The 20,363-nt window shown below is 40.5% G+C and overlaps 1 protein-coding gene across 3 annotated transcripts in view; it reads left to right on the forward strand.

The window, feature by feature from the left end:
• LOC127433275 (peptidyl-glycine alpha-amidating monooxygenase B-like) overlaps window positions 1-20,363 on the forward strand; it is a 339,472-nt gene that overhangs the window by 286,881 nt on the left and 32,228 nt on the right. For all 3 annotated transcript variants that reach the window (XM_051685008.1, XM_051685009.1, XM_051685010.1), the window contains 4 exons: window positions 581-680; window positions 2,650-2,703; window positions 9,471-9,752; window positions 9,864-9,926. In XM_051685008.1, coding sequence (XP_051540968.1) covers window positions 581-680; window positions 2,650-2,703; window positions 9,471-9,752; window positions 9,864-9,926 — 499 coding nt within the window. The remainder of the gene's footprint in view (window positions 1-580; window positions 681-2,649; window positions 2,704-9,470; window positions 9,753-9,863; window positions 9,927-20,363) is intronic.

The following is a 20,363-nucleotide window of genomic DNA, read 5'->3' on the forward strand; positions in this document are numbered from 1 at the left end:
AATGGATTATTTCCAGGTTTACTGTAGACATTCCGTTGATGTAACCATCAATAAACAGCTCAAGCTCTTCAATTGTTTCACCCAACGTGGAAGCCAGTGTACTTAGGCAGAATCTGACACTTGATGTCAATCAATATGGGCGAATAAACCCAGTTATAATGTTGTCAAATTAGGTCTAAGGACTTACTTAAATGACAGGCTTGATTAAGTGAGTACTATTGGAGTGCACAAAACTTTAACAATTGAAAATAAAATAATAATAATATTTTCAGGAATTTACTGCCACAGCCACCTGACACCACCTCACTCATGCATGCTCACGGTCACTTTACACATCTTGCTCACTGTCACATCATGCACTCCAGAGTTATATTAGAGTCTAATGAATATATGAACCAACCCACTATCTTATCTAACAGTTTGTTGTTTATTGCTCTTATCTTGTGTTTTTACAGATTAGTTTAGTTAATGATGCAATTATCAGCAATGTATCCAGTGTGTGAATGGAGGGGGTGGAAATGTTGAAATATGATGTTCTTTTTCTTCAAAACGAAAACTTTTTCCTCTTTTTTTCCTTCAGGAATTTAAAATGCCACATGACATAGTCATAACATCAGATGGGAGTGTCTTTGTTGGAGATGCAGCCTCTAATTCTGTGATGAAGTTTGTTCAGTCTGAGAGTAAGTTATGATTTGTTTGAATAAAAATATATTAAAATATATTTTGATCAGTACAACTGCACAGACATGCAGGGTTTTTCCTGGGTCAGAAATGGTCTTTGGCAGTGGCTGACGTACACATTCATGCTTATTTATTTATTTTTTTACATCCAAATACACATTTTTATTTGTACTTAATTGCAATTAATATTTAACATTATAACAGTTGTATTTTATGTTTGTATTGAATATGAGTTATTTTTGATCATCTGAGCATCTGGAAACTTTTCAATTGCTGTGCAAAATCAAACTAAACTAACTTAATTTCAGGCATGACAACTTTTTGAAAAAATGTAGTGTGTTATAATGGATATGACAATTTGGAATGTTTGGTCTTTGCTGACTAGATCGGCCTATGCTGCTGCAGCTGCAGAGCAAGTACAGATACTTGATACTGCTAGAACGAACACAGACATGATGTGTTGAGCACGTAAGATATGTTGCTGCGGCTGCTGCACAATTAGACATTCAACTGTGCTGGACAGGAAGAGGGTTTCAGAGAGAAAACTCTTGTAGAACACTACAGTGAAATTGGCTTACCTGCAATCAACTAAGGCAATTTAAATGTTAAACAAAGAGAGAACATCCAAGTTGATTGGCTTACAGATTACAGTTCAAAGGACCTATCAGCTGCACCAAATGAACTGATTTTTTTCGGCGCGAGCAACAATCAGCAGCGCGAGCAACAGCATTCAGCTGTCATTAGAGCACAGATTCAGACTTGTTTATGTTTTTCTGGCCATTGTTCAGTGACACTGCTTTCCAAAACATCCAAAACACAGTTTTGAGCATATTTGATTGCGTCTAATTCAATCAAATGTGTTTATGCAAATTGCTGCTGTGTGGTCAAACCTATAGACATAAAAATATATATTATCACAGCAGTTGTTACAAGTGGTGTCAGCTCATATGCACAGTCATATTCAACAAAAGAGAAGTAGATGAAAACAACCTTTCAAATAAATACTCATGAAACATTGCTTTTATTCGTCCCACTTCACATGTTAAATGGGCATGATCTGTTCAGGGTCTGTAGTGCTCATAAAAATGCTAACGTGAAGTGCCACTGAACCCACTTACATGCATATATCCTGACAATGTTTGGTTGGTTCTATATACAAATGGGTTTCAGCTTTTTCAATCCCAAACATCATCAAATCCGTTTGTTCTCCGTTAAATGATTATCTGCTCAAATATCTGGCTCCTGCACTGGCTCCTGTGTGCAAATGCACAATATTCACAAGACAAGGAATGGCTCATTTTCCCCCATTGAATGGGGGGATAGTAAAGAAAGAGTTTTTTTTTTTTTTTTTTAAATGTATTTTTTATGTAATGTTAGATGGAAATAGTTTTCTTATGTGGGATGATGTTGTCAAAGATATGCTTTCAGCAGATCTAAATGTTCCTTGTAATTTTCAGTTTGTAAACAATGGCTCTGATATGTTAAAATGGTCATTGTTTTGTTTTTTTTCATAGTGAAGTTGATCAAAATCTATTTGTTAGTTAAACCCCCTGACTATTTTAATGGTAATTTTTTTTAAAATAAAATAAAATAATACAGTAGTAATGTTGTTTAGTTTTTCAGAAAATTTTATTAAAAATGCAAAATAACTGTTTTCATCTCAAACTTGATAACTGGATGCCACTCACATGCAACGTAATTAGGTCATGTGACAACAATGTAACAGAAAGCGAGGCTGCAGTGGGTCTACCATCTGTGTACCTCAGCAGAAATTGAGATTGATCAGACCAAATCCATGTTTCTCCAGTCTTTAACTGTCCAGTTTTGGTGAGCCTGTGCCCACTGTAGCCTCAGCTTTCTGTTCTTGACTGAAAGAAGTGGAACCCAACGTGGTTTTCTATGCAACAAAATGCAACATTTGTTCCTATGCAACAAAGATCAGAGCCTAAGAGATTTTTCTCATTTCAGAGGCAGAACACCGCTCCATTAAAAAAGGTGAAATCGAGGTTCAAGAAATTGAAGGTAAGAAATTTGGATTCACGACACAGCAAGCTTCATTAGCCCTTCAGTATTTACGTCAGTGTCTGGTGATCTGATCAGAAATAGACAGTGCTTAATACAGGTCTGGGTCCAAAATGTTTTATGTGGCCACATCACATTTGTAGTGTAAACAATAATGCATCATAATAACATCAAAATATCTAAATCATTACGCCAAAGCATGCATTTGAAACTTTGCTGTCTTGGTGTGACTTTATAAGAAAACAACACTCAAATAAAAATGAAAAATAAAAATTAAATATGCAACAAGATGCGTAGACACACTAATGTATTAAAGTCTTTGTCATTAACAATTTTTATTGATTCCACACTCAAATCAACACAAACAGCACATGAAAACATGGAATCAACTTTCAACAAAATATACCCCCCCCCCCCCCAGGAAAAATTGCCCCAAAAAAAGAAAAAGGGTTCCACACATCAATTAATTACATACACACCATTTAAACTGTCCCTCTCCACTGTTCCTCCCTGGCAACCCTTCAAGAAGGCCAAATAAGTGCCCCACTTCTCAAAGTCACCCAATCTGCCCAGCTGTCTATGCGACATCTTTTCAAAGGTCTGTGCCCAATTCGGTGCACCACTCATGAAAGTGGGTGCACCAGCCAACTTCCATCCCCCAACGATCCCTTTCCTGCCGATCATCACACTGGTAAGGACCCCGTTTTTAATATGTGTATTCCCTAAGTTAACCCCCGCCCCATCACCCAAAATACAAAGTCTGGGGCAGAACGAAATCTGAGTGCCCAGGATCTCACAGACAACTCTGAACCCTTGACTAAAACTCTTGAATCTTAGTGCAATACCAAAAAACGTGGGCTATGTCCCCATCCTCTGATTGGCATCGCCAACAGGTGGGTGTATCTTTAAGACCAAGCCTATGCAATCTAGAGGGAGTCCAATCAAAACAATGCAGAATCTTAAATTGAATGAGGCGCATCCTTGCATCCCTAGACATAGACTTGACATTTTTTTAAAATCCTACCCCATTCTTCATCCTCCAGTACTAAATTCGAGTCTTTCTCCCATAACTTCTTGAGAGATGTCAAAACCCCGTCCCCTAGACTCTGAATTAGCCAGGAATAATACGCTGAAGCCTCGTGACCCTTTCCAAAAGCCGCTAGTACCATCTCAAGAGTGTCTGCAGCTTTAGGGGGCTGCGTACTACACCCAAAAATGGTACAAATTAGATGGCGCAGCTGTGTAATATTTTCAAAGGATCTCAATGCTCCATTTTCATACAGGTCACCCAGCGTAGCAACTCCTTTCTCAATCCTTTCTGTCCAGCAAAAAGGGGACTTGTTAATAAACAATTTAGGGTTTAACCAAATAATTGCGGCAAAGTTCAGGTAAATGTCCGAATTGAGCACGCGGGAAACTCGTCCACACTAACTGCATGTGCGAGATAACGGGATGTGTCTCCACCTCTCCGGACAGCTTGGTAGAAAGACATTGCAATGGCAAGATAGGGGCAAGGACCTCCTGTTCAATAAAGAGCCAGGGAGGAGCTCTTTCAGGTGGAAGTGACCAATGCGCCAAATGTCTGAGACCAAAAGCATAATAGTAAAACAATATTTTGGGGAAACCTAACTCACCTTTGTCAATTGGCCTGTGTAGCTTGTTAGAATGCATTCAAGGGTGCTTACCATTCCAGATAAAAGATTTAGCAATACTATCAAATTGTTTAAAATAAAAGAGGGGAACTTCAATGGGGAGAGACTGTAATAGGTAGATACATTTTGGAATACAATTCATTTTTATAACATTAACCTTCCCAACCATAGATAAATGTAATGAAGCCCACCTTTCTACATCACTCGAAATCTTTTTTATTAAAGGGTCAGAATTAACTCTGACTAAATCACATACATTTGCTGGGAATAAAATACCCAAATACTTAATGCCCTGTTTGGGCCACTGAAAGGCGCCCGGTTGAAAAGACTTTACCGGTCAGAACACTGTCAGAGCCAGAGCTTTGGATTTAGACCAATTAACTCTGTATCCTGAAAATTTAGAGAAGGAATTGATCATTCTGTGGAGGCAAGGCATAGATCTAGTGGGGTCGGAGACAAATAATAAAATATAATCTACGTAAAGCAAAAGCTTATACGCCACACCTCGCTCCGTCACCCCTGGAAAATCATCCTCCTTTCTTATCATGGCTGCTAATGGTTCCAGAGCAAGACAGAACAATAATGGAGAAAGAGGGCAGCCCTGCCGTGTGCCCCTATTCAGAGTAAAATAATCTGAAATTAATCCATTCATTTGTACCACCGTTACAGGGTGTCTATAAAGTAACTTAATCCAACCAATAAATGTACTCCCGAACCCATACATTTCCAAAATCTTAAAAAGATAATCCCATTCTACCATATCAAATGCCTTTTCGGCGTCAAGTGAGATGGCAGGGACCGGAGTCTGATCATTCGCTACTGACCACATGATATTGATGAAGCGCCTAATGTTGTCAGAAGAGCTACAGCTCCGAATCAACCCCACTTGATCTGTATGTATAAGAGATGTCATAACTTTACTTAATCAGTTAGACAAGAATTTTGACAAAATTTTTACATCAAGCTGGATCAGGGAAATTGGACAGTAACTTTTACACTCACTTGGATCTTTGTCCTTTTCAAGAATCAGACTTGTGTCATGGTTGGGCTTGTGTCATGGTTGGTGGGCTTGTGTCATGGTTGGTGGGAGCTTTCCATTCTTTAATGATTCCGTATAAACTTCTAGTAAAAAGCCAATTCTGTAGCATAAGATCTAAACAATTCAGCGGCAAAACCATCTGGCCCCGGAGCCTTGCCTGTAGGTGAGGCCTTAATTACCTCATCAAGCTCCTCCAAGGTTATCGCACAATCAAGAAAATTATTTTGCTCAGTCATCAATTTAGGGAGTTCTAATGGTTCCACAAAGTTTCTAATATCTTCATCAGTAGACGAAGATGTGGAACTATAGAGATCAAGATAGAACTCTTTAAAAGCATTATTAATACCAATGGCCGAGGTAAAAATTTCACCACCAGCAGATTTCACTGAGGGAATGGTAGAAAAAGACTCTCTCTGCCTTATATATCTAGCCAAAAGCTTCCCTGCTTTGTCACCTGACTCAAAATATGACTGTCTTGCCCTGAATAACCAAAACTCCACCTTCCGCGATAAAATAGTATTATATCTGTATTTTGAACGATTCAATTCTCTGAGGCCATCAGATGACATTCGACGCTTCAGCTCTGCCTCAGCACTTTTAATATTCCCTTCCAACTCCACGAGTTCATGTGCTTTGGATTTTTTGGTGAATGAGGCATACTGTATGATCCGGCCCCTAAGAACAGCCTTAAGTGCCTCCCAAACCACACCCACAGAGGATACTGAGGACCAGTTGGTCTCCATATAAACATTGATTTCAGTCTTTAACATTTGTTGGAAAAGGGATACATTAAAGAGGCAACTATATGATTTCTTTTCCTCTGTATGTGGCAACACCTCTAAACTCACCAGGGCATGATCTGAGACTAAGATATTTCCAATTGAGCAATCAACAACAGATGAAATGAGGGACTTAGATATAAAAAACAAAAATCTATTCTAGAATAAATCTTATGGACTGATGAAAAAAATGTATAATCTCTACCAGATGGGTTCAAAAGTTGGCAAATATCTGCAAGACCAAGTTTTTTACACATCCTGTGAAGTGTCAGTGTTGATCTAGGGGGCTTGCACACTTTTGATTCACTATGTTCAAGGACTGAGTCCATCAAAAGATTAAAGTCTCCTCCCAATATTATATCATGAGGGGTGCCCAGTGGCTTGCAACATCCCTTCAAGATCTAAAAAAAAGCCCTGATCATCAGCGTTAGGTGCGTAAATATTAGCCAAAATAAGACTTTGCCCCTGAATTTCTGCTAAAACAATAATGACTCTGTTTGAATTGTAGATGCTTACTTATCAATGTAATGACCCCCCTGCTCTTATTTGAGCCAGCACTAAAAAAAAAATGTCCACCCCATGTCTTCCCAAATTTTTCAGCTTCCTGCTGAGAAAGATGCGTTTCTTGAAGAAACACTGTATCATATTTCTTATGCTTAAGAAAAGAAATAACCTTCCTTCTTTTTATGGGGTGCCCCAAACCATTCACATTCCATGTGGAGAGATACAATCCACTCATATTAACATTTGACATATTGGTATAATAGAAAAATAAATTGTGTGTCAAAAACAAGATAATACAGACCACATTCCCCATTAATGCAACAATCAAACCCCGAACTTCCCCCCGAACCAAACAAACCAAGAAAAGTGTGCGCATTAACCCCGCGCACGACAGCGCCAACCGGCGTCAATCTCTCTAAACTCAAAAGGTCCATGTACGCTTACGAGAACCCCCGCGACAACTTTGCCGTCGGATTATTCAAGTCCGGTGCCTCTGCACAAATTTTGTAAGGCAAAATTACATAACAGAAAATACTTTGTAAAACAGACCACAGCCAATAGACAGAATAAACACAAAGAACATGTAGATTTATTCACAGAACTGTCTCGAAGGTGTGTTCCTCCACAAAACAAATTCCAGCTGATATAAAGCCATTCAGTTTCCTCGGACAGACAAACAAGTGTTACAAATGTTCAGTGAGCCAGCTGTTATGAGTTCAGCAGATGACGTAATCATTCTAATGTCCCTTAAAAATATTCCACAAAAACAAACTCCAGCCAACAGGAGGAATAAGCATGAACAGATTCATCCACAACTGTCCCAAAGCAGTGTTATTCCACAAAACAAGCTCCAGCCACTAGGCGGAACCAACACAAAAAGAAACAAAACAGGCATCCCGGTTTCTCGAATTGTCAAGTGTGTATTGAGTGAGTCAAATTCACTCGGAGGCTGCATAAAAAAAAAATACACCATGACTTACTCAGTCTGTCAACTTTATAAAAGATCCTTTGTGTAGGCATGAAGATATTTTGCAGTCATTCTTAGTATCCATTCTTAATCTGGCCGGGAACTTCAGTGTAAAAGCGATCATCCGTCCATGCAAAAGTTTCTTGAAGGAGTCATTCCACAAAACAAACTCCAGCCGCTAGGCGGAGCCAACGCAAAAAGAAACAAAAATGGCGCCTAGCTTCCTCAGACAGCCAGAGTAAGTACAGCGAGTTAATCCACTCTGGAGCTACATGAAAAACCCCAAATGGCTTACTCACCCATTGTTTTTATAAATGACAGTGCTTGCTTGGGACACGTAAATGCCCTATGACCATCCTTCATTTCTATTCTCAGTCTGGCCGGAAACATCAGTGCAAAAGCGATCTTCCATTGATGCAAGAGTTTCTTACATTCCTTGAACCGATCGCATTTCTCTCGTCAAATTCGCAAAGTCCGGGAACAAGAAAATATTGTGATTCTTCCAAGAAAGCTTTCCTTTGCGCCTCACCTGGCGCAACACGAGATCTTTATCGAATGATCTCAGAAATTTGGCCAGAATTGATCGGGGCCTGTCTCCCTCAGCAGATCTGCGAGCTCGTTCGATTTCCAGTTTATGGCCTGTTATGTCGAGCAGACTCGGGAAGAGGTCATCCAGGAATTTCACCATATCTCTGCCCTCTTCATGCTCAGGAATTCCAACAATCCGTATGTTATTCCTTTGGCTCATATTTTCGAGATATTCCAGTTTTTCCAAAATATATTCCAAGTCTGTTTTGGACATGGGCAGATTAGCGGATAATTCCCTTTCCGATGACTCTAAATAATCGATCCATCTCTCAACTTCTGCCACTCGTGACCAACTCAGAGAATTTTGTTTCCATCATCGTAATCGATCGACGTGTTACAGCGAGATAGGGCAACAGGACACCAGTCATTTAGACAAGTTATCTTCTGGACCCGCAGCTTTGCAAATATTCACCCGTTTGAGAGATCGGGTTACATCCGCAACAGAGACAGTAAATGAACTAACCTCTGCTGTGTCGGGCACAGGAGTTCTCTCCATGGAGGAGATGTTGTTTTCCTCAAAACGAGCGTAAAATGTGTTTAGCTCGTCCGGAAGAGAGGAGGTGGTGTTGACAGCTGAGTGATTAGATGCTTTGAAGTCAGCAACAACCTCCGTCAGCATCACAGAGATGTTGGACAGTTGACGCTGAATTTCTTCTCCCGACATGCTTTCCAAATTGAGTCCCCGGCTCGCAGTCCTGTCAGAGGCCTCAGCTTGAACATGTAAGTGTCTTTTAATGTCTCCAGAGTCTGAGGATTTTGACTTCTTTGCCATGTTTACCTCAAAGAGCAAATATGTAACTGGGTGTATCGAATCTCACAGGATTAAACATGAAAATAATTAAAAACTAGCAAAGTGCGCAGAGCCAGTCGCTTGCTTCTCGCATGGCGTCACATGACCTCCGACACACTGATGTATTAAGTGATGCATGTAGTCACAAAATTAGAAACCCTCTCCTCGATGAAATCCAATCACATGTGGTCACTGGAAATGCATTTGAGTAGCCTGATAAAAGGAGGTGTTCAGTAAGGGGTTACTTTTCTTAACCAGTTTAACTGACATTTTCACTTAAAATAAACAGAAGAGCCAAACTGAGGAATGACACATCTGAATAGTTCGTTACACTATCCATACAACTAGTTCTAGCATTATGTTCTGCAGTTACGATACAATATTCTTTTGCTGATCCACAGTCAATATCCCATAATTTATAACATATTGTCCCCCTTCTGTTATTTAGAAACAGAAACATTTGTACAGGCCAATTTGAAGCCAGTTCAGTCTCCAGTGCAGTTTCCTGTTAAGTCACCAGAGGCTTCAGTGCAGAAGATCCAAAAGCCGCCACAGACACAACACCAGCAGCCACTGATAGTTCCAAAAGACGAGAAACCTAAGACTGCAGCTAATCAGAGCGCTCAGGTTGTGTCCCCTGCTGTCATCACCACTCTGCTGCTCATCCCATTGGTGGTTGTTATTGTCATTGGCGTCTCTATTCGCTGGAAAAAGGGCCAGATGTACAGAGGTAATGCTGGAGTTGACAGTAATTTTTCTATTGTATTCATTATAATTCCATGTGTTACTGTATGTGGGGATTGTTTTTGATTTTTTTTTTCTTTTTTTTCTTTTTTTTTAGATGATTGTGAGGTGAAGCTGGAACCATCGGGATCAACAGTAGGAATCTTTGGTAAACTCAGGGGTAAGAGACATAGGTATTACCTTTAGATCAAACTTTGCTCTCAAATATAAATGCCATCTGTGTGGCCACATTTCACCCAATGTCTCTGCACTCATGCGAGAGGGGAAGCACAGATCACTCATCAAAGTCACTGAGATCTATTTTGTTGTTATTATTAAGGTGTCGGCAATGTTGCTCTTGAAAGTTGTTTCTCAAACTATTACTAAAACAGTTAAAATACCTAACGAAAATAATTGACCAACTTTAGAACTGTTTTGTGATAACTAAAAATGTAAATTGGCAAAAGACAGAGGGGCAGATTCACTAGTCGCGCCACTTTTGCACGTGGTATTTCAGCAAAAAACCCTGCATCTTAGTCACCAATCACCCGCAATCTATTTTATCAGCCACAATCAGCATTAAAATGCGCTGCCTCTTGAGTATTTAAAAGAAGTGATTGTAATTCCTTTCTGTGCAAACACTGCTCCTTTCTATGTAAATTAGGCTTATTGTAGATTGCGCTTCGTTCACAAAAATTGCCTGGCGCAGATTTGATTGCACGTAATACGTGTTCATTTTTTTCACAAGTTCGCGTTTTTGTATGTTTACACTGAGATGATAACGGCATCATTTTCAAAAACTTGCACTTTGAAACCCGTTTTCAAAAGTTTGCGTTTTCAGGCCCCAAAATAAAAAGTTTTACGTTTTTAGTTGAAAACGTTGTCGTGTAAACGGCCCCATATACCAATCTACAATTAACATTAGATTTACACAACACAATTTACAAAACTAATATACACATAATTACTCACAACACAATATACAAATAATAATATACAATGTACAGTATACAATACACACAATATATTAGACACAGTATACAATAAAAATAATATATATAAATGTGAAGGTTGTATAGTGTTGTATTGACATTCAGGCTGTCAGTTGATAGTCAGTTGCTATTGTGTGGTTAAGAGAAATATAATTATGACAGTCCAGTGAGATTAATAAAGTGCAGTGCTGCTATATGTTGATCATGAGCGATCAAGAGTTCAAAATTCTGATTGTTTGGGGGAAGAAGCTGTCGTGAAGTTGGCTGGTGCAGGCCCTGATGCTTGCGATACTGACTGCCTGATGGTAGCAGTGAGATCAGCCCATGGCTCGGGTGGCTGGAGTCTCTGATGATCCTCATTTTTCTTTTTTCACACCGCCTGGTATAGATGTCCTGGAGGGAGGGAAGCTCACCTCCGATGATGTGTCTGGCAGTACGCACCACCCTTTGCAGTGCTTTGCGGTTGAGGGTGGTGCTGTTGCTGTACCAGGCAGTGATGCAGCCAGTCAGGATGCTCTCTACAGTGCTGGTGTAGAACCATGTGAGGATGTGGTGGTTCATTCCAAACTTCCTCAGCCATCTCAAGAAGAGGTGCTGGTGAGCCTTCTTCACAACGGCCTCAGTGTGGACGGACCATGTGAGTTCCTCAGTGATGTGGACACCGAGGAACTTGAAGCTGCTGACTCTCTCCACCGGTGCTCCATTGATGGTGATGGGGCTGTGTTCTGTCTTTTCTCCTGAAGTCCACCACAAGCTCCTTGGTCTTACTGACGTTGAGGGAGAGGTTGTGACACCAGCGTGTCAGAGTGTGCATCTCCTCTCTATAGGCTGTTTCATCATTGTCAGTGATCAGACCTATCACAATTGTATCATCAGCGAACTTGATGATGGCATTGGATCTATGTGTTGCCACACAGTCATGTGTATACAGGGAATACAGAAGTGGGATAAGAACACAGCCCTGCGGGGCTTCAGTGTTGGTCAGGGTCAGTGGTGAGGAAATGTTACTGCCCATTCTGACCACCTGGTGTCTGCCTGACAGGAAGTCCAGGATCCAGCTGCACAGCGAGCTGTTTAAGCCCAGAGACCAGATTTTCGCGTCAAGCTTGGAGGGCACTATGGTGTTGAATGCTGAGCTGTAGCCTACAAACAGCATTCTCACATATGTGTTCCTTTTTTCCAAGTGGGAAAGAGCAGAGTGTATTATGACTGCAATGGCATCATCAGCGGAGCAGTTGCTTCTGTAAGCAAACTGTAGTGGGTCCAGTGAGGCAGGCAGCACAGAGCAGATGTGGTCTCTGATAAGCTTTTCAAAGCACTTGCTGATGATGGGATTTAGGGCAACAGGACACCAGTCATTTAGACATCCGCAACAGAGACAGTAAATGAACTAACCTCTGCTGTGTCGGGCACAGGAGTTCTCTCCGTGGAGGAGATGTTGTTTTCCTCAAAACGAGCGTAAAATGTGTTTAGCTCGTCCGGAAGAGAGGAGGTGGTGTTGACAGCTGAGTGATTAGATGCTTTGAAATCTGTGATTGTTAATTCCCTGCCAAAGAGGCCCCCTCCTCCCCCACCACAATGATGACTCTCTTCATCATAGAGAGAGACATAAACAGACTATTCAAGAAACAGAACCCCGGCAAAGCAGCCGGGCCAGACTCTGTCTCTCCATCCACCTTGAAGCACTGTGCTGATCAGCTGTCTCCGGTGTTCACAGACACCTCACTGGAGACATGCCATGTGCCAGCCTGCTTCAAGACCTCCACCATCATCCCCGTCCCCAAAAAAAACAAGGACCACAGGACTTAATGTCTTCAGACCTGTCGCCCTGACCTCTGTGGTAATGAAGTCATTTGAGCGCCTTGTGCTGTCCCACCTCAAAGCCATCACTGATCCTCTCCTGGACCCCCTGCAGTTCGCCTACAGAGCTAACAGGTCAGTAGACGATGCAGTTAACATGGCCCTCCACTTCATCCTTCAGCATCTGGACTCCTCATGAACTTATGCCAGGATCTTGTTTGTGGATTTTAGCTCCGCCTTCAACACCATCATCCTGGCTCTGCTGCAGGACAAGCTCTCCCAGCTGAGTGTGCCTGACTCCACATGCAGGTGGATCACAGACTTCCTGACTGATAGGAGGCAGCACGTGAGGCTAGGAAAACATGTCTCTGACTCCCGGACCATCAGCACTGGTCCCCCACGAGGCTGTGTTCTTTCTCCTCTACTTTTCTCCCTGTACACTAAAAGCTGCAACTCCAGTCACCAGTCTGTCAAGGTCCTGAAGTTTGCAGATGACACCACCCTCATTGGGCTCATCTCTGATGGGGATGAGTCCACCTACAGGTGGGAGATCGAACATCTGGTGACCTGGTGCAGTCAGAACAACTTGGAGCTCAATGCTGTGAAGACAGTGGAGATGGTCATAGATTTCAGAAAGAACCCAGGCCCACCCACCCTGATCATTCTGTGGAAGAGTCCTTCCACTTCCTGGTAACCATCATCTCCAAGGACCTCAAGTGTGAGCTGAACATCAGCTCTCTAATTAAAAAAAGCACAGCAGAGGATGTACTTCCTGCGGCAGCTGAAGAAGTTCAACCTGCCGAAGACAATGATGGTGCACTTCTACTCCTCCATCATTGAGTCCATCCTCACCTCCTCCATCACCATCTGGTATGCTCCTGCCACTGCCAAGGTCAATAGCAGACTGCAGCGTGTCATTTGTTCTGCTGAGAAGGTGATTGGCTGCAATCTGCCATCCCTCCAGGACCTGTATGCCTTCAGGACCCTGAGGTGGGCAGAAAAGATTGTGGCCGACCCCTCCCACCCAGGACACAATCTCTTTGAGACACTCCCCTCAGGCTGGAGGCTATGGTCCATTAGGACCAAAACCTCACGCCACAGGAACAGTTTCTTCCCGTCCACAGCTGGCCTCATAAACAAGGCATAGGACCCCCCTGACACTGTCTCTTATCCCACCTCCATAGACACTACACATTACATTAACATAGTTTCCACATTTGTCTTGCGTCAATGTAAAGAACATTTATCTGGTCTGTTGCACTTTTTGTTATTCTCAAACTGTGAACTTTTCTGTGAACTGTGAACAACTGTGAACAGTGAACATTTGCACATTCTAGGTTCATATTCTGCACATGTTCTGCACATTCTGCACATGCGGGAGCTTCCTGTTTCAGTTTCTGCCTGTAAGCAGAGGAGGGATTTGTAAGCATCCCGGAAGGGAGAGTAGCAGTGATCTAAAACCCAGCCCCCTCGTGTGTTGCATCTGATGTGTTAGTAGTATTTAGGTGAGATTGTCCTGAGATTGGCTTTGTTAAAGTCCCCTGTAACAATGAACGTGGCCTCAGGGTGCGTGGTTTCCTGCTCACTTATACTCCCATACAGTTCCCTTAGCACTTGCTCTGTGTCGGCTTGTGGGGGGATGTACACGGCTGTGATGATGACCACCGTGAATTCCCTCGGTAGCCAGAATGGTCGACACAGTAGCCTGAGGTATTCCAGATCAGGGGAGCAAAAAGACTTGATAGAGTGTATGTTCCTTCGATCACACCATGAATTGTTGATCATAAAACATATGCCCCCTCCTCTGCTTTTCCCCGAGAGATCTTTAGTTCTGTCCGCGCGATGCACGGAGAACACCATAGGCTCGATTGCTCAGTCTGGAACCTCAGTAGACATCCAAGTTTCTGTAAGGCAGATAATGCAGCAGTCTCATGTCTCTCGTTGGTAGGAGATTCATGCCCTAAGTTTGCGGAGCTTGTTGTCCAGTGACTGGACATTCGGCAGAAAAATGCTGGGTAGTGGAGGTCAGTTGGCGTGGCGTCTGACCCTGATGAGGACATTGGCTCTCCTTCCCCTTTTTCGGCTGTGCTTTCGTGGTTGCGGCCACACGTTCCAAACAAAGGGCTCAGCTGCTGTGTTTGTATCCAAAGCATCATCGGCATTGTGGGACTCAAAGCTTGGTTTCCAATGTGTTAATGAAAATCCAATGTCCAGAATAGTTTGTCTGTCATATACAATAACACTGAAGACATCTAACACAAAAATAACATGAATTAAGAACATTAAAAACAAGAAACTGCTAAGTTGTGTTGGGAGCTCGCAACACAGCTGCCATCCTCGGCGCCATCTTGGCTATCCATATAGCCATATATAACTATGATTATATACCCTGATTATTCCCTGATTTCTTAGAGGGCCGCTGGATTCTTAAATTTGGAACTTCTGGATTTTGATAAGCCTATCATTCGCAATAACGTTTATTTCTTCATTAAATATGTTAAGCGCACAGTTTAACAGGCTATTATTTCGGTTTTCAAATACTTTTTTCTTGGATTTAAAGCATTGCTTAAAAACATAGGCGGATGGTGTGTAAGGCTGGTTTAGGATCAGCGTACCCACCTCAGATTTAAACCTTAATAACGAGTGAGAAGTAAAAGGCTGAATTTAGATCAGTGGCTGTGGACGAATTCATCTTACATCTCTTTAGTGGTACCGCCAGATTGCTGTGTCCATGCGATCATGCGATCATCAAGTCTTTATTTGTAAAATTATTTTACATTTTTACAGCAAATGTTAAAATAGTGTAATCCTTGTATTAAAACATTTGCCAACCACCATAAAATAGATGAAGAACCAGAAAAAGAAAAAATGGACTTACTGGTTGGACGTTGCAATGTAGAGATGCATGTTAAACACAAGAAAAAAAAAAGAGAATTTACTGAAGATAAAGTTCTCCACATTTCCAAAGACAGAAGACCGAAACAGAAAATGAGTTGAGAGTCTAACCTCGAAATAACTGAGATTACTACAATTGCCAGTCAATGTATTCAACTCATCATTAGGCCGAAGAGACAGGGGTAAACCCACCCCTTCAACATTAACCAAATATAGTGAAGGGTTTTGATCGGAGATGTTAAACGTGTGAGACATGTCAAACAATTTCCTGTAACATATTTTAGTGCATTATTTAGGACTTTAGTAAAATTCCTTTTAACACTTTTTAAGCACATCAAGATATTTTTCTAGATTTGTTTTTTTAAAACAGTCATAAGTTTTAAACACCCATAGCCTCGCATTGTCAACAAATCACACCTTACTATTTGCCTCTACTAACCCAGCGGGGGAAGGACGCTGTTTAGATCTTCGTTTGAGGGGAAAAAGTTGCTGTGCGGGGTTGTGAGATTCCGTTTCCAAAGAATTTGGTCTAGTTTAGGTTTTCACCTGGATCTGTGGATCAGGAGAAACCTATACAGTAATTTTACACAAATGTAAATTTGAATTAAATTTACACACATTCCTCAATATTATCGCCTCAGATCTATCAAGTCCAAATTGTCCCACATCTTATGTCGGTGGATTGGTGTTTTATTGCAGTGGCAGCGACTTTTCAGGCAAGCTCAAACATGGTAGATTAGAGTAGCAACATATATATAATAAATAAAAGTAATAGAAAACACAATTTTATATAACTGAGTCGAAAAAATACTTGTGAACAGCTGCAATTACCTAAATGTTTTTATTAAAATAAGAATTAAGATGCAGTTTACTTTTATGCAGGGACTCAAGTGAATCTGTGATTGAACTGGTTATTTATATGAACTGTCCAAAGGAATCACCAGAACACATCAATTTTAAAAATTGTCCATTGACCCTCGCCTCTGCATTTGTGCTCAAGAATAACGTAAGAGGGAACCCCCACTAATGGCGGCAAGGAAACACAGCTGCAACTGTGGAATACTTGGAAAAAAAGTGAAGCAAGGGGAGAACAAAATCTTTCAAAGTCTTCCTCAGACATCATGTATTTCATGTTAATGAGCAATACAGTGTGACAAAAAGCATTAGTGTTTTGTAATCTTACACCATGCTCGTTCATGGAAAAGCAACATTATTGTAAAAATAAACGAACTACTCTCACGCTGTTGTACTATAGCCTATTATGTAATTAAGGTTAATCATAAACTTTATCATGTAATCAATCAGGAACGCTGCCGCCCTATGCGACTGTACCTCCTATGATTTTACCTTTAAAACAGAATCCTGGTGACAAATATTAGATCCAAAATCCACAAGAGATGTTGTCCGCATACTGAATAACAAACATACTGAAAAAAGTCTATCAAAAATATATATTTTTTAGAAAATGCATTTTCTCTGTAATTACAAAGACTTCAACAAAGTAAACAAAATCCCAGCACTTTTTCATGACGCAAGTTTACAATAATTTATTTTTCATTTTTGATAGACTTTTTTCATAGAGACAATGTCTCTATGCACCTGAAGTTATACAAGTCTTGTTTGAGTGCACCAATTCCTTCTACTTGACAATTATTAGATTAAATACCATGTATAAATTATATACAGTATAATACCAAACAAGACCAAAAGACCAGTAATGATCTTACAGGACACACTGTCAGTACCAGCCACAGCGCAAGATGGCTTTTTGTGAAAGTATATGCGAATAAAAACCATGCAATGTTGAAATAATATGCCTGCATTTGTTTGTGAATGTTGAAATTAATCAATTTCAACATTCTTCATCAACTTAATTTCAAATGTTACTATTTAGGGCCTAGGTAGCTCAGTGAGTATTGACGCTGACTACCACCCCTGGAGTCGCAAGTTCGAATCCAGGGTGTGCTGAGTGACTCCAGCCAGGTCTCCTGAGCAACCAAATTGGCCCAGTTGCTAAGGAGGGTAGAGTCACATGGGGTAACCTCCTCATGGTCGCAATTAAGTGGTTCTCACTTTCAGTGAGGCGAGTGGTAAGTTGTGCGTGGATCGCGGAGAGTAGCATGAGCCTCCACATGCGGAGTCTCTGCGGTGTCATGCGCAATGAGCCACATGATAAGATGTGCAGATTGACTGTCACAGAAGTGGAGGCAACTGAGACTTGTCCTCCGCCACCCGGATTGAGGTGAGTAACCGCGCCACCACGAGGACTACTAAGCAGTGGGAATTAGGCATTCCAAATTGGGAGAAAAGGGGATAAAAAATAAATTAAAAAAATCAGTTTCAAATGTTACTATTTATGTGATCAAATGTGTATTTTTGCAATAAAGGCATATCATTCTTCTGCTGGTAGCATTTTCACTGTATCGGCTGTTTGTTCTGGTCAAAACAATAGAAAAGAGACTATAGTCTACTATTGGTGTGAAACTTTCCCTCCTTCATTAGAATAACATTCAGGGCCGGCCCTAGCATTTTGGAGGCCCTAAGCAGAATTTCAAAATGGGGTCCCCCTACTTACAGGTACACCTAAACAAACGCATCCAATACCAAGCAAGCTTAAATTGTGCAAATAAAGAAGTCATTTTATTCAAAAGTATAAAGCTGAACATTTTTTAATTATTAGCACAGGTATAACTGCTTCAGAAGTACAAAAATCAAAGAATATAATCGTTTTTACTAACCAAACACATTAAACTATGATGGTGTTTTAGTGCCACGAAAAAAAAAAAATCAAACATTTTGAGAATAAAGTCATAATATTTTGAGAATAAAGTCAAAATTACGAGAAAAAATTTGTAGCATTATGAGAACTATGTTCATGAATGAGGTATGCATTAGTACAGGAGTTTTCAACCTGTGAGCACCTGTCAAGGATAGATACAGGCTTGCACTCAAGTGAAGCGAAAAATAATTGGAACTGCTGTGAATTATATAGGTCCATTTCAAGACATTGTGCAGATTCACTAAACAGTTGCACGACTTTTGCACGTGGTATTTTAGCACAAAAACCTGTGTTGTATTCACTGACCTCTCACAATCTATTTTAGCAGGTGCAATCAGCACTGAAATTGCCCTACGTCTTGAGTATTTAAATTAAGTCATTGTCATTCCTTTCGGCGTAAACACGCTCCTTTCTGTGTAAATTAGGCTCATTGTATATTGCGCTTCATTCACAAAAATTGCCTGCCGCAATTTAGATTGTGGTATTACTGCAAATAAAAGTAAGCAGTAAAATTAATTTTATTTAAAAGAGATGTTTGTGAACATTTTCAACTCATCATATCAGCAGTAATTTATCAAACACTGAGCATTATAGCCTGGCATAGCCTATCCAGATGCACTATGTAGTTAAGCACACTTTTTCGGTATGTTTAAAGCCCCGTTCACACCGCCAGCAGCTTTGTAGCTTTGTGTCGCTAGACTCTGCGATTTTGTGTAGCTACTGGGCGTTGTTATGTTATTGGATGACTGCACGTCTGGCCATAGCTTTTGAAAATATGATCATGGATGAGTCCTAATACCAGTCAAATTAAGGTATCATTACAATATTGACAAGGAATCAGTTATCTTTTCTCTAAAAATTTACATTCTGCAGTGTAGTGTTTTATAAAATGTGCAGCAGTGTTCAGTGCATTAAATCATTAACAAGATGATCAATCTATCAATATAAATCATTAACAAGATGATCAGTCTATCATGAATGAATGAATCAAACCCAGTTTCTGACACGCTTTTCCACGCATCATTGTTTTATTATATCCATGCATGTGGCTTCAGACAAGTAAAAATCCCTCATGATGCTAAAACTTCTCCTCCGTCTTGCCTGCACTCATCTCCAGTCTGCCAGGAAACAGATGATATGAGCTACTCTGTCTTCACTCTCATTGATAGTCACTTGCGAATGTCGCTCGTCATTTGCATAAAGTTACAATTTTCTCAACTTGTCTTGTCTCTCTACACGTCGATCTCTGTCGCCAACGGCTGCAACAGCTCGTGTCGCTGGAAGTCGCTGTGCTCTTACTGAAAATGAATGGGATGGTGTCGGTGTCGCTGTCGTGTGAACGGGGCAGAAGAGATGATTTAGGTGTTTGGAACACAGGGTCCAGGCAGGGGCAAATACGGTCACAATTCATTCTTAGTGAATGTGGTAAGATCCCCTCAGTTATAGTATTGTTTAGAGAGCAGACCATGTCTGGGTTCCCCAATAACGTTGCAACTTAAGCATTTACAATCATCTTAACTAACATCGCTCATTATTTTAAGATGGAGTAATGGCTGTTTCTCAAACCAGCATGCTGATCACTCGTTGAAGTAGAATTTAAGTGTTGTAGGGCTTTACTGGTTTTTTAGATCAGTGTTACTATCAGAAATAATTGGTAATTATTTCTTTAGTTATTAATTAATATTTAAATTAATTAATTGGATCTAACTCATTAAAACCTCATATGGGGCTCCAGTAAATGTAGTGTGCTACGTTTAGGAGCGGGTTTGGTTATTAGCAATAATTAATAATTATCAAAGACAATTATTAATTATTAAAATCAATAGAACATTGATGAGAATCAATGTTAGCTTTTTCTAATCCTTTAAATCAACAATTATCAAAGATAATCGTTAATTGTTAACATCAATGAAACATTAATTAAAATTAACACTAGCTTATTGATCATTCAAATTCAACAATCATCAAAGATAATTATCAATTATCAAAAATCAACAGATTATTAATAAGGATTAACATTGATGGGGCACCACCCTGAAATCAGGGACTAATAACCAGATAGTCTCAATATTAGATTGTTTTCCTAGGAAAATCGACATCCGAAGAATATCGATTTTCGAAAAAAAAAAACAATGAATGAAGGCTTGAATCT

This window comes from Myxocyprinus asiaticus, chromosome 43 (genome assembly GCF_019703515.2).
Source record: "Myxocyprinus asiaticus isolate MX2 ecotype Aquarium Trade chromosome 43, UBuf_Myxa_2, whole genome shotgun sequence".
In the NCBI taxonomy this organism is placed as follows: domain Eukaryota; kingdom Metazoa; phylum Chordata; class Actinopteri; order Cypriniformes; family Catostomidae; genus Myxocyprinus; species Myxocyprinus asiaticus.